Source organism: Galleria mellonella, unplaced genomic scaffold (assembly GCF_026898425.1).
Source record: "Galleria mellonella isolate WM207_F2 unplaced genomic scaffold, CSIRO_AGI_GalMel_v1 utg38, whole genome shotgun sequence".
Taxonomy (NCBI): domain Eukaryota; kingdom Metazoa; phylum Arthropoda; class Insecta; order Lepidoptera; family Pyralidae; genus Galleria; species Galleria mellonella.
Genome location: NW_026442090.1, coordinates 5,209,634 through 5,224,597, shown reverse-complemented (window position 1 = coordinate 5,224,597; position 14,964 = coordinate 5,209,634). Strand labels below are relative to the sequence as shown.

At 31.5% G+C, this 14,964-nt stretch overlaps 1 protein-coding gene across 2 annotated transcripts; it reads left to right on the top strand.

Annotated features, from left to right (window-relative positions):
* Positions 1 to 342: 342 nt before the first annotated feature.
* Positions 343 to 14,789, top strand: LOC113522507 (GRIP and coiled-coil domain-containing protein 2). 2 transcript variants are annotated; one of them, XM_026908209.3, is made up of 15 exons: positions 343 to 571; positions 663 to 777; positions 1,352 to 1,795; positions 2,155 to 4,104; positions 4,205 to 4,295; positions 4,381 to 4,658; positions 5,836 to 6,026; positions 6,571 to 6,987; positions 7,218 to 7,345; positions 8,046 to 8,211; positions 8,845 to 9,090; positions 10,180 to 10,376; positions 10,599 to 10,749; positions 11,772 to 11,880; positions 13,411 to 14,789. In XM_026908209.3, the coding sequence occupies exons 1-15, from the start codon at positions 548 to 550 to the stop codon at positions 13,467 to 13,469; spliced, it is 4,566 nt and encodes a 1,521-aa protein (XP_026764010.2). In that variant the 5' UTR covers positions 343 to 547; the 3' UTR covers positions 13,470 to 14,789. The 2 variants fall into 2 exon arrangements, with proteins under 2 accessions (XP_026764010.2, XP_026764009.2); XM_026908208.3 differs by having other exon boundaries at positions 4,202 to 4,295.
* The last annotated feature ends 175 nt before the right edge of the window (positions 14,790 to 14,964 follow it).

Genomic DNA, 14,964 nt, shown 5'->3' with positions numbered 1-14,964 from the left:
GTTATTATAAATATTGGGACCTATTCTAAGACGTCAATTCTTTAAACTTATCTCCTGAGCTAATATTTTAAATTGATAATTTTGTAAATTACTGTTTTATAACCCATCATAAACTACATTTTTAATAATTTTAATTAATGTGAATCTACTAGTAATTTAGTTCATATTGAGCCGTAGAATAAAGATATCGCTGTGATATGAAATTATTTTTTTTATTTTAGAGATAAGTTTAGAAAAATGATAGGTTGACATGACGACGACATGACAACTCAATGACAGTTGACATTGACAACTAAAACGAAAATTGAATGAAATGACGTGATGTGATATGATTACAGAGTGATATGATCGTCAAGTCGAGCAAAACTGGGAAGAATATGTTTACCAGTTAATTTTTTTTGCAAAAGTGAATTTTTCAGTTTCTTTCATTAGAGTTCATAATAATATTATGAACTTTTAGAATCTGATATTATATTGTAATGTTATACTTAAAATGTATAAAGATGAAAAATTAAATTTTTCCCATTTTTAAGAAAGTGATTTTGCAATGGATCAACATCCTGAAAATATGGTATATATTATTTATTTAAAATGTTGTAATTTTATATGCTATGTAATCGTATTTTCATGGAACTAGTAATAATTTTGAATCTTTTTTATAGAGTCAAGATAGTGTGGTCAAGAAGAGCCCATTTGACGATTTAAATAGAGATGATCTAATTCAAAAATGTAAAGGATTACTTGCAATAGCTCAAAAAGCAAAACAGGCAAAGACTGGTAAATAGAAATTAAATTTTTATAATTTATTTTATTACACTATAGAATAGCAATAATAAGAAATTCTTATTGAAATTCTACTTGACTCATAAATATGTGATAATTCTAATATTTTACAAGGTCAAAATTTAGGCATCGATATCTGTTGGTAACTGGTAGCTAACGATTTCTTTATATGTCTATTGTATAATTTATTTTTTATTTCTTAGTATTTTGTTTTAACTTTTGTATTATCAATTTGAGCTACATATTTAAAAAATATAAAATGTATGAAGAAATGATGAAGACATAGTGTTCATTGTTAGCATACTAATCCTTGCTAGGAGTGAGGAGAATAATGTAGGATTCATTGTTCACATCCACAATATCACATCTCAGTGTATTTCTCTGAACCCCCTCACAATCATAGTTATTTAAATATGTCACATACACACACATATATTTTCATAGCAGAAAAATCTCTATCTTGCAAATAAGTAAACTATTTATAATTTAGATTTCCTCATGTTCATATGGCACCATTACCTGGATGTTTTACCATTATTTAAAAAAATGTGCATTTGTATATTTACAGATTTACAGGAAGAAATTGAAAATTATAAAGCACAACTTGACAAGTATGAGTCAGAGAAAAAATCCAGTTTGGAAAATTTACAAACATTACAGGAACTTGTTGATTCTCTCACTGAACAGAAACTTAATTACATAACTGAAGTAGATTCAGCACAAAGCCAAATAAAATTACTTAATGGAAAATGTTTGAAATTTGAAGAAGAGATACATAAATATAAGGCAGATTTGATTATAAGAAACAAACAAGCGGCAGATGCTACACAAAAACTATCTGATCTAGATAGTGAAATTATTTCTCTCAAGAGGCAAAATAAACGACTCTTGGATGAAAATGAGCAACTCATAAATCAACTTACTGATTTAGAAGCAAAAACTACTGAGTTTAATAATATTGGTTTACAGCAAAGAGAGCAATTAAAAATATTAGAAGAGAGAGTTCAAACAGGTACATTACTCTTTTACATGCATTTAATTTGACCCCTTAAATTGGCATTGCTTCACTGTCTACATTTATAAAATACTACCTTTTACCTGTCACTTCGTCCACATGATCGGGATAAGTTTACTGACTAGGATAAAAAGTAGTCTATATCTTTCTCCACTCATTTAGTATGGGTATACCAAATTTCATAGTGATTGATTAAGCCACTAAGACCCTATAAGGTAACAAACAAACAAATCATTTAAAACTTATAAGATTTATTATAATAACAACAATCTTTATTGTAATTTCTGGATCTTATGTTGATATTTATTTAAAATTCTACTTAACTACTGCAATAATTTATATTAAATTTATTTTAGATGATTCTTATAAAAAACAAATTGAAAAACTAAATAACCAAATTTTGGAATTGGAAAGGAGACTTGAACTAAAGGAAGGCTCTTTACAAAATAATAACCAAATATTGGATTACGAAAATAAATTGAAAGAGGTTACAAACTTATATGAGTCTGAAAAAAATAAGAAAGAAAAAGCAAATATTAAACTGAGAACTTATAAGGATAAAATACTGAAATGTGCAGCATGTATTAATCAACTTAAAAACTCCAGATTCATTTTGTCTAAAACTGTTAAAGAGTACTCTGAAAGTATTCCAAAATGGCAAAATGATATAATAAAGGCGTCAAAGTTTTTAGATGATCAAATAAATGAGTTAAATAATGAAAATGCAATACTAAAAGAGAAACTTCAATCTTTAGAGCAAAGACTCGCAGACCTCTTGCCATCTGATAAAGCACTTGATACTGAAATGAAGAATACTCATGTAACAGAATTGAATAAAAATAATGAAGTTTTAAAATTAGAATTACTTGATTCACAGCAGCACTTAAATAATTCTTTAAAAATAAAAAACAATCTGGAAGAAGAATTAGAGAAATTAAAATGTGATTATAAGAAACTAAATGAATTTGAGCTACCACAATATTTAAATGAAAACAAACAGTTAAAAGATATGTTGAATAAAAGTACTCAAAATGTTCATGATATCACACTAACAAACAATAAACTTCAATTATTAGTTGAAGATTTAAAATCTGAATTATCTGTGACAAAAGAGCATCTTGATAACTATCAAAAAAGTAATTATATTCTAAATGAAGATATAATAAAATTAAAAACAGACTATAACGATTTAAATACCACTGTAATACCAGCTCAAATAAATGAAATTAAAAATTTAAAAGATCTCGTACATGATATGAATAAAAAGTTTGAAGATACTTCTAAAGAAAATAGTGATCTACACATATTGATAGAAAATTTAAAATCTGAAAATCAAATCTTACATTCTATGAAATTAAATCAAGCTAAAGATGATACTACAGAAAGTATGGTGTTGCAGATAAAGGCATTAGAAAGTGAAAAGGCAATATTGGTCAAAGAAAAACTGAATGCAAGGGATAATGTCTTAGAATTAGAAGGTCAGAATAAAGTTCTGACAAATCAATTAGATAAAATGAAATCAGATATTTTGACATTGAAATCAAATATTGAGCGATTGACCCAGGAGAAATTTACGATTGAAAAGAATAATAAAATTGAAAAAGAGAGTGATGTCAATAACTTGAAATGTCAAATCAATTTATTACAAGAGCAATATGATATACTTAAGAAAGAGCATGAAGGGTTACAAGATTTGAATGGGCTCTTAAAAGAAGAAGTAGAAACACTTAAGCTTTCATTAGAACAACCAAAAGAAGATGGTGATAACTTATCAGATTTAAATGTATCTTTACAAGCGGACATTGTTAAGCTAGAAACTAAGCTAGCTGCTTATAAACAGGAAAATGCGTCACTTCTAACGGAGCTTAAGGAATCACGAATGAAAGTTAAAGAGTTTGATACTTTAGCTACTGAATATGAAGATTTTAAATCTAAATTATCAGGTTACAAAACTGAGAATACAGAACTATTAAATGAAATGAAAGAAATTAATCAGGTATTGAAGGAGCGTGGTGAGGCTATATCAAAATTACAAAAAGCCATTGCTGAAATGGAAAGACTAATAGAAACATTAGAAAAAGACAGAGATAATATGAAACAAGAAAAAGATGATCTAACTATAAAAATTGGAAATTTGCAGGAAGATTTGAAAAAAGCAGAATTAAAAACTGATAAAAATAGTGCAGTCACTGAGCAAATTCTTAATGAGAGAGATAATGCTATGAAGTCACTTATTGAAAAAGAGGCAATTATAACATCACTGAAAGATGAGATAGAAAAACTTAAACAACAGCAGTCTGCTCCTGGTATGTTATTATATTGTTAAGATTGATAATTGTTCAGTTCTTCACTATATAACTATATGTTATCATTCTTATCAAATATATATAAATTTATTTTCAGTAGAACTACCTCATGAGGATATGTCTACGTCTACAATATCAAAAGCTGAGGAACATTCGCGAATGAAAGATTTGGATGAAACATTTGAAGACAAGTATAAAATTATATTTATAATAAATGTTTGATAAAATGATTTAAAATAACTACTTTTAATTTTTATATTCACTTTATTTTTACAGATACACAAAATTAAGGATATTTGCATTAAAACTGAAAAAGAAATTAAATGAAACAACAACACAATTGCAAAATTCAGAACAGGATAAAGCAAAAATAGAGAAATTGCTTCATGAGGTAAATACAAAGCATACTAAACCAGTAAAGGATACTGATGAAGTTGACAACAGTAGTATAAAAGTAGAAGAGGACATAATTAAACTTCAAGATAAAGTGAAGATCTTAACTGCTAGTATTGAAACTTCTAAAGAAACTGCTGCAGAATTAGAGAGATTGAAAGGTATTTTAATAAATAAATATTACTAAAAAAAATAATAATAAAAAAAATCTGTTGCTGCATAATATGATTAAGTTTCTGTTAATGGAAGCTAGTGGAACGGTAACCCTGTCTGTGCTAGCGGTATACGCTGGCGGGGCGCCATTGAGCGATGATAGGTGAAAATGAAAAGCCAGGTCTGTTGACCCATCATAATGAGTTCATCTGAAATTTAGCATGATGTCTGGAAGCCATGGAACATGAAGCCAGGGGGAAAAGAATTGTTAGCAATGGAGTTTGATAGCCCCATTATTAGCAATATGCCCTATTAGGTCGACCGCCACGTGGTTCTACCTGGTAACCATCGTGAACAATTCTTGTTGATTCGTCACGATGGGCTAACTAACGTACTTCATCCTCACTTATCATCCTTCACTGGTGCCCGGTCGGTGTATACCAATAACGTGGGTGGGGTTATCATTCCATTATCATCCATTAAAAAAAACCTGACAGGATAGAGGGAAAGGTATTGTTAGCAATGGAGTTTGACAGCCCCATTGCTAGCAATGTGCCCTAATAGATCGACCTCCACGTGGTTCCCCCTGGAAACCATCGTGAACAATTCTTATTGAATTCGTCACGATGGGCTAATTGACCTGCTTCATCCTCAGCTATCATCCTTCACTGGTGCCCCGCCGGTGTATACTGATAGCGCGGGTGGGGTTACCATTCCATTATCACCCATTAAAAAAACCTGACATAGTAGGGGGGGAGGGATTGTTAATAATGAAGACTAAGGGCCCCATTACTAGCAATATACCCAACCAGGTCACCCTCCATGTGGTCCCACCTGGAAACCATCGTGCTGAATTCCAAGTGTATTCATCACAATGAATTAACTGACTTGTCTTTTCATCCTCACCTGTCATCCCTCATTGGTGCCCTGCTAGTACCGTTAGCGCAGGCAGGGTTACCATTCCATAATCACCCATTGAAAAAAAACCTAACAGGGTATGTTGCTAGCAATGTGGACTGGTTGTCCACATTACTAACAAACCCTTCACCCCAATACGTTTAAGTATGGACATAGTACAGTGAAATGCCTGTTTACCTCTCAATTTTTGTCCACAAAATTTAATTGTTTATTTTGGCAGGATAGCATATATATTTGGATATATAAATTATGTTATCCTTTTCCCAGTTGAATTAGATAACAAATGCAAGCAATTGGCTGTTGAGATTGAGGCTCACAAAGTCACTAAAGATAATTTGGAGAAAGCTCGACGAGATGCGAAAAAGAAAAATGTTTTGAGTCTTGAGATGGAGGATTATGAGAGATCTATGAAAGAACTTACAAGTAAAATGGAAGAAAAGAAGAAAAAAATGGTCCAGGTAATTACTTACTATAAAAATTATGTTATAAACAATAATCTAAATGTTATTTATTTTTTTTTTTTGCTCACATTAAAATATGTATACCTAATATATGTATGTACGTGTATATGTTTTGTCTGATAATAGATCATTTCTATTATTAATATGGTAACGGACATTAATTAAATAAAGTTTTTATTTGCTCTGTGCAGAAAATTAACTTTACTGAATATAATACTGAAAATAATAATACCACTAATCTACTTACTAAAGATATTTGATTCTATTAACTATGAATACAATCTTATTTGAGGTCTAAGAATTATATGTGAAGCAGTAATAAATTTACTCAGACGTGACTGACGGTTCTAGAAACATGAAATTATGTACTGAGGTTTTTTATATAGTATAGTGTGATAACATCTGACGTAGACAGAATTTCCAGAAATTTCAAGGAATTAATTGTGTTCCAGAGGCATAAATTTGCTGGGAAACAATTACACATTTTATACAAATATATCCACTCTGCAGTTTTTTATAGTCATAATTATAATATTTTCAGATGGAATCTACAATAGACACACAAGAAGGAACCATCACATCAATGAAGACTCAAATCAAATTACTTGAAGAACAGATAAAAACAGAAGAAACACAAAATAGACTTATTAGAGAAGAACTGCAACATGCTGTCGATGAAGCTAGAGAGAAAGATAATATAATACAAACTAAAAATGGCATCATATCGAAATTAGAATTGGATCTTGAAGATGAAAAAAGGAAGAATGAAGAATCTGATCTAGAAATGACATCATTGATAAGTGAAAAGGAAAAGATTATTATGAGTTTGGGTGAAGACAAAGCAGAGTTAAATAACAAAGTTAAGAGACTAGAATTTAAATGTGCCGAATTAAATGAAAATTTGAGGATTACAAACATTGAATTGGCAGATTTAAAAACTGAATACACTAGTTATAAGGTAACAATGAATAATTTTTGGTTATATCAGTTTTATTAAAACCCTTGTTGTACCTACTTGTTAAGTCAACAGAAGGTATCCTATAAATTATACAGTTAAAACCATATTATTAAGGTACCTACCCCAAAACGAATGAAAAAACTTAAATTAATCGAAGTAACGTGAATCTGAGTATCAAATGTTATATAAGCAGCTACGGTGTGAATATATATTTTATTATATTTGTGTAGGTGAGAGCTCAGGCGGTTTTACGACAAAATCAAACTGTAGACCACAGCCAGGAGGAGCAGTTGAAGGAGGAAGCTGCTGTTCTGAAGACCCAGTTAGAGACCTTAAACGCCAAATTGACAGCTGCCTTGTAAGTGTGTTTCGATTATATAACTCGTATTACAATATTAATATTAGAAATAATAGGACATTGTTTTTTTTTTTTCGCAACTTCGAGTAAAAGCTTATATTTTTTATTAAAAGTTATTTTTTGTCTGTATTACATAACGACTTTTTTTTTAATGGGTGATAACGGAATGATAACCCCGTCTGCGCATACGCTGGTGGGGCACCAATGAAGGATGATTGGTGACGATTAAAGCAGATCAGTTATTTCATCGTGACGAATTCCACTAGAATTAACCACAATGGTTTCCAGGGGAACCACGTGGAGGTCGATCTCATAGGGTATATTGCTGGTAATAGGCCAGTTAGACTCCATTACTAACAATCCCTTTCGCCCCTTACAAAATGACTAGGTTAGTAAGTACCTAATCTTCGGACACACTGTGCAGACTGTGTGGGGAGAAATCGGAATCCATGGAACACTTGATGTGCAACTGCGATTCGTTGGCAAGTATGCGTATGAGTCTACTGGGATCGGCTTATCCAGAACCAGGAGACTACAGATATCTTAAACCGCGGGATATCGTTAGGGTAACACATAGGATCTATGAAATGATGGTATAAGGCAGGGAGAAGCACATAAGATCCGTATGGGTCGACGTGTATCGGCTTAGCTGACCCCATATCCGAAAAATAAGATAAGTATCTAATGAACGTGTGTACAGGGAACAGTGTGCGTCGGAGCACGCGGCAGCGGAGGCGAGCTCGCGGCACGCGGCCGACGCGGCGGCGGAGGCGGCGCGTGCGCAGCAGCGGGCCGCCCGCCTGCACGCCGACCTCACGCGCCTCGCACACCAGCTCGATACCGAACGTGACCACCAGAAACTACAGGTAAACCACATCGAAATTTGACTCGTTTTGAATTGAAAAAATCCTTCATGATATTCATACAGAGTATATGTAGTCCATTATCTCTTGCTATACGCCTTTTAAACGATTACTGTATAGGCTTTATGAGTCTTCTGAATCGATCTACTCGAGAAAAGATTGAGAATGTTGATTGATTGTTGCATGATGACTGTGAAACACAACCAATCAAATCCAGTAATGTCACATCAATTTAACTTATTTTTCTTTAAATGGAATTAAGTCATATTTTCGACGACTTAAAACATGTTTATAGAAGAGAAAGTAGTTAGTAATGAGGCCACCATTATTAGCAATATACATTTAGCAGCAGGTCGACGTGATGAAACAGTTGTAATTAATTTCTGGTGAATTAATCACGATGGGTTAACATCATGTTCATCTATCATCCCTCGTTATGCCCTGCCGGTCTATACGTAAAATGCAGGTAAAGTTATTACTGCATTTACACTGCCATGATGACACGTTGACAAGTTGATACCGTGCAGCGTTTTGATTAAATATTCAAATTTGGTAATTACAATGCAATTTTCTACTATGGTTTTACAAAATCCTTTTATTACTGTGTACTTAATTATACCTATTTTTATTCTAAAGGTCGCAACGCTTACCCAATGCTATAAATCACAAATAAATGAACTAGAAGCTAAAATGCAAAGAGATACGGAAGCCCTGAGGAAACAGTTGCTGGCCGCGCAAGAAAACAACAAAGTCGGCCAGGCGGGTGCGGCGACGAACGAATCTAATCATGACCAATATTTACTACCAGTTATACCGAAAGAAGAGAACAGTGACGGTGAAATGGATATCAATGTCTCCATGATACCAAGAGAAGAAGGCGAGGTATGTAATAATTTTTATTTTTATTTTATACCGCAACGGTAGGAAATAAGCATTCAGCCCGTAAACGGCCACTAGACTATGGACGCCTGGAACACCAGGAATGGCACGTTGCTAACTTGAAAAAATCTTAATACACCCTTTTCGATGCAGGGAGCTTATTTCACAGCCTGAGCGTTTACGTAAAACTCCTTTGAAACCGCACTGTACGTGACCATTTTAGTCTTGGCGTGTGAGGATGAATTCCCTGTCGATGGCGAGCGGTGCTAGGGTGCTATGTACAGTATATGTGTCATGCAATATGATTAATATTTAGAGTGTTATAGAAAATATTTTGCATATCTATAATATGTCGTTCTGCAAATCAAATACTGTGCAGCTATACTAAATTTCATGGTGCTGTTAATATATCAAGAGATAAGAAATAATATTATCATATTTATAATAAATATTGAAGTAATTGATAACAGTTGAGGTTAGATTTCAAATATATTGTTTCTAGCAGACAGAACAAACAGTTTGCCCTCCATAGCGTCATCTACTGAATTCATTTTAGGATTCCGTACCAAAAAGTTACAAAAGAACTCGTAAGGTGCGATTTTGTCCATCCGTCCGTCCGTCCGTCAATTCTTCACAGCGTTATATGTAGCATTACTGTTATAGATATGAAATTTCGAATACTTTTACATATTGTTCGCCCATACGTATTGCTATTTTCTTTACTAAGTTCCAAAAGAACTACTCAAAATTTTAAAATTGACCAACTAGTCCAGATGGTTTATCATATGAAAATGCTTTATATGTTCATTTTAAAACTGATTTTTATTTATTTGTTTCCGCTGCTTAGTTATATGTGAAATAATACAGTATTTTTCCTGTAAGAAAATTTCTAACTTCATAAAAAAATAACATTTCAAAAATGCTTATTATTAAGTTTACTTGAATAAAAATTATTTAATATTATTATTAATAATCAAAATAACTGGTTTCGTTATAATTGAAGTCTTTTTTTTTTGGAACACAATTTTAATTAGTATTTATTGAGATTCTCTAAATAGGTATACATATTAAAATAATATCATACCGATTTAGGGATCTGAGTCAGCTCCATCTCCACCGCCGTCGAAGGCGTACCTAAGCGCTGGTAGTGGACGCTCACCAGTGCCACTGGAGAGACTACTCGAGGAAGGTGTACCAGATGACGAGGCCCTCGACTCGGCTTCGCTCGCTCTCACACCAGACCAAGAACTTGGCGATCTCAGGCGTAGGCTACAAGCTCAACAGCAAAGGTTCAAATAGTTGCTATATTTTAGTCTATATTTATCAAATTGCAATAGTGTCAGAACAACTACTGGTCTTTATGTAACATTCTGACATGTACAATAGTATCTACCAACTGTCTGCCATCTACATATATATATGAATATGTAACAAAATTTTGATCTTATAAAACCATAAGATCAAGAAAGAATCCTGAAACATTTATTTTAAATCTCTTTGTTATCCTGCAGGGTGAAACATGTGACCATGTTGCTGTCAGAATCGGAGCGAGAATGCGCGCGACTGTCACAGCTAAGTGAACTACTTAAGGGTGAGCTTCGGCGAGTACGTTCCTCGCCGCTCCAACACAACACCGAATATATGAAAAACGTCACGCTCAAGGTAAGTATTGGGCGCTGTTTATATCACTGGTGTAGTATGTGTAAGGTACTCTAAATTCTTTGATTTAATCTTAATTATTTTCTTAATCTAAGGCAGCTCCAACAAGGGGACATCTATACAGGGTGTATGGGACAGGTTGCCCAAAACGAAAACTGTTGATTCAGATATATGATCTGAATCAGGTGGCAGATTATTTTCCTACTGAAAATACACCACAGCCATATAATTAATTATTATTAGTTTTTACGCCGTACAATGTATTTAAAATTTTACGACCTACACGACGCGTGATACCTACAGGGCACGCTTTTTCGTAGGTAATTTCGTACGCTTGTTGCGTTGATTTTACACAGCTGATTCCCTGCGTCGCGGTAGGATTTTACTACAGTAATTTCCCCTATAACAGGGTACTCTTATATAATAAATTTTCATATTACACGATTACAGTCCCTCGTATAACACGGGTATTTCCCCATATAACGTGGGGATTAAATATTTTTTAAAAAAAAATATCGATGGAACGTTATTTTAAATAGCTCCGATAACGAATAAATATGTAATAAAATTGTTAATTAATTTTAAATTAACTGTTTTTTAGTTCTAAAAATAATATATAATGTATAAGTTTTTATTTAAAATATTCTTAGATTTTAATAAAACATATAATAATATATATAATATTTCGTTCATTTCATAGTTTTTTTTTTAAATATTTGTACATAACGCCTTATACGGGGTCCTACAAGCGCGTTATACTAAAATACTCCTACAACGCGTTTTCCAATAACGCGGAACGAATCTACCGGGTCATAGGGGATTCGATTACTGTACTTAATATTTAATAATTGTTAGTTTTTGATATTTCATAGTATTTCACTATAAAATATTATTATTTAAAAAAAGTTAGAAATTTTCCGGAAAAAAAAATCCACTAATTTTTTATTCAGAATGATAGTTTGAATTCACTATTTCACTTTTTGCCAATCTGTATACAATATTTAATATAGTATTTATCAATATAGTTTCTGACGTTGGCGCCGGGTGATGAACGCAGCCGTCTAGTGCCCGTTTTACAGAAAATTCTAACACTTACACCTGACGAGACGCAGAAGATACAAGCTGTCGCTAAAGGTAAAATTTATATATTATGTGGACGCGCATTTTTCGTTGCTTTTTATTCCCTTTATATATATTAATGCCACTTTTCTTTATTCTTTTATTGTACAGAAAACATACTGTTAATTATTCATTATAAACATAATGTACAAAGGTGAGCTTATCCCTAATAAGAGATTTCTTCTAGCAAAACCTTTCCATGTTAATTGTGTTATTTTAAAAATAAAAATAGGCAGTCATACGATCTGCATATATTGTATAAACACATAAGTTATGTATACACAAAGAATAATACAAACTTTTCGTTGTAATTTTATAACTCTAGAACGGGTTCACCTATCCAAACCAAATGTTTAGGCTTTGTTTGTACTATTTAGTAGATGGTTTATATGAAGTTTGCACAAAATCAGTCGAGCGGTTCTTCATTTATCACATTTTTTGTAACAAATGAATTCAATAAATGGCAGATCATTTTGTTAATGGGGATTTTTGTGTCAAATTCAAACTTTTTTAAGATGGGTCTTGTGCTGTCATATTGAAACTTTTTCCAGTGTTGACAGTACAAGTATGTTGTTATGTCATTCATGCGGTCATTTTATCTTGGACGTGCTTCGAATAAAGCAAATTGTCAGCGATATTGATGTTAAAATTAAAAAAAATATATATTATTTCACTTTATACGTAGCGAAGCACGTACCGGGCCGCTAGTATAGTACACTACGATTTGTGTGACAAATCTCTCTCTCTCTCTCTCTCTCTCTCTCTCTCTCTCTCTTTTTACTTTATAAGATATATATTTATAATTATAACATTATCTTGCTACGACACTGTGTTTCCCTATCGGTTTACAGTTGTTTCCTCACTCGTAATTTACATTACAAAGAATTACTTAATTTTTACTAATTTTTAAATATTATTCTTGTTGTCTAATGATAAACAGTTGCTTAATCTATGGACTCTCTATGGATACCTGAAGGGCTAGGGCCATAACATGAGTGATATAAATGCTTTTCTGATATTAATAACTGTCATTAATAATCAAAGATTTGGATGTTTTAAAGTAATTAAATAATTAAAGATTGTGTCTCAAAAAAAAACTGAATCAATTGTGACAAAACCCTTGATGAAATTTCTAAGGAACAAATTTGTAAGATAAAAAAAGGCTGATATGATAATGATTACTAACAATACCTCCCCCCCCCCCAACACCTGTGCTTGCACAGCTATGTTTCGTTTTGAATTATATAAGCGACCACTTTCCATTAGGTGGACCGTCAGCTGGTTTCATCATCATCATCCTAACAGTCGTTAACTGTCCACTTTTAAATAATAGGTCTCCTCCAGGGTTTAGTTAGTAGCTACCACGCTTCGTTTTATGAGGGGATGCTGTTGGCCATCCTTTGAGCATTAAACTCCCTTAGTCGCCTCTTACGACATCTACTGGTAAGTGAAGGTGGTCAGCTGGTTTACCATTGTAAAAAAATTAAAATGTTTGAAAGTGGTATATAAATTTTACATAATTTACCTATAAATTTTTATTTTCAGGATTAGATCCAAATCCTAAAGGCTGGGGAAGTTATCTACCGTGGCCGGGAGGAAAATAAAGTATTTCATTGTGTATTATTATAATGAATCATAGGTATTTAGATATATTCATAACGTCAGATACCAATTATGATTGTCTGTGATCCAAGTTGACATTTCTTTTTTACTTTGGTAAAGCATTTTTTATGTATTTTGAATTTTATATTTCATAAATTTTAATATAAAAAAAAAAAAATGGAAACGGTAATGAAAACTCCAATATTGTGTCTGTATATTCAATTTTAGTATTAATTAGTATCTCATAGCAAGAATATTTGACAAGTATTGGTTTATTAATTTAACTAAATGATAGCACAATCATGATTGTACTAATAGGGAACATGTGTTAAAACTGCTACCATCCTTATTATAATATTGAATGTTATTTCATATTTATGTTAATAATGATTCCTAATAATTTAGAAATACTTATATGAAATGCGAACATATAAATGTATTCTGAATAATATAGAAATTATAGACATCAGCTGAACGAGAAACCGAACTGTACATATGAGAGAAAATTTATTGGTACGTGTTAAAAAAAAATGTTTAAACAGGGTTCGTAGTAGAAAGAAAAAAGTTTCAACTTTTTGGTTAATTTCTTTTTATGTACATTAATATGCGATCAAAACAAGCTCATTAATTGTAGTTTTATATAAATACTTTAGTTATATTATTGTTATATTTTTCTAATAATATGTTTCCATTGCAATATTATAATGAAAGAAAATATATTTTGTTACTTATTTAAATTATATGAATTACATATTACACTTTTAATTCTATTCTCTAAGTCTACAATGCTTATTTTACTTAAATAATATTAGTGATTTAGTAATCTAATGTTGTCTGGTTTTATATTACTAATGGAAATGACATTCCAAAACAGCATTTTCGTGTAATTAATTCAACAAGTTGATGAAACTGGTAGCATATAATTATTATATGGTCAACAAGAATAACTGACAGTGTAAACACCTATTCAGCAACAACTGAGTAAATTAATGTATAATATATTATTTATTTTGTTCTTTTTTTTATAATGACATATGTTTCACAACAAATCTGGGATGTATTCAACAAAATCACAATTATTTATCATCAAAGAAGTATAAACTGTATAGTGCCTGTAGTGTATCTAGTAATCTTATATTACTTTAATATCATAAAATAGTAATAATAAATAGCTATATACATTTAAATGAGTAACTAGATATCCAGCTATAACTATCATTATTGTTATGTTTAATTAATATTTATATAATTGAAATTATTAGTATACTACATGATTAATGTAAATGAGGTGATATAAATGTAATAAATAATTATAGACGAAATGAAGGCGTTTTATTTTAATATTAGTTGTATATTTTGATATTTTGCGTCTAAAATCATCGTATATAGACCATTCAAATTATTTAAATATATTTGAATCATGGACTTCTGACCGATATTAGATGATCTTTATATTTATTATTTTGTATTTAAAACATCGAACATACTAAACGATTT

What these genes read in the sequence shown, in the direction of transcription:
- LOC113522507 (XM_026908208.3), top strand. Translation starts at nt 548, where the DNA reads ATGGATCAACATCCTGAAAATATG. An exon ending in AGCAAAACAGGCAAAGACTG is followed by an intron (nt 778 to 1,351) that starts GTAAATAGAAAT and finishes GTATATTTACAG; the next exon opens with ATTTACAGGAAGAAATTGAA. An exon ending in CTGAATACACTAGTTATAAG is followed by an intron (nt 6,988 to 7,217) that starts GTAACAATGAAT and finishes ATATTTGTGTAG; the next exon opens with GTGAGAGCTCAGGCGGTTTT.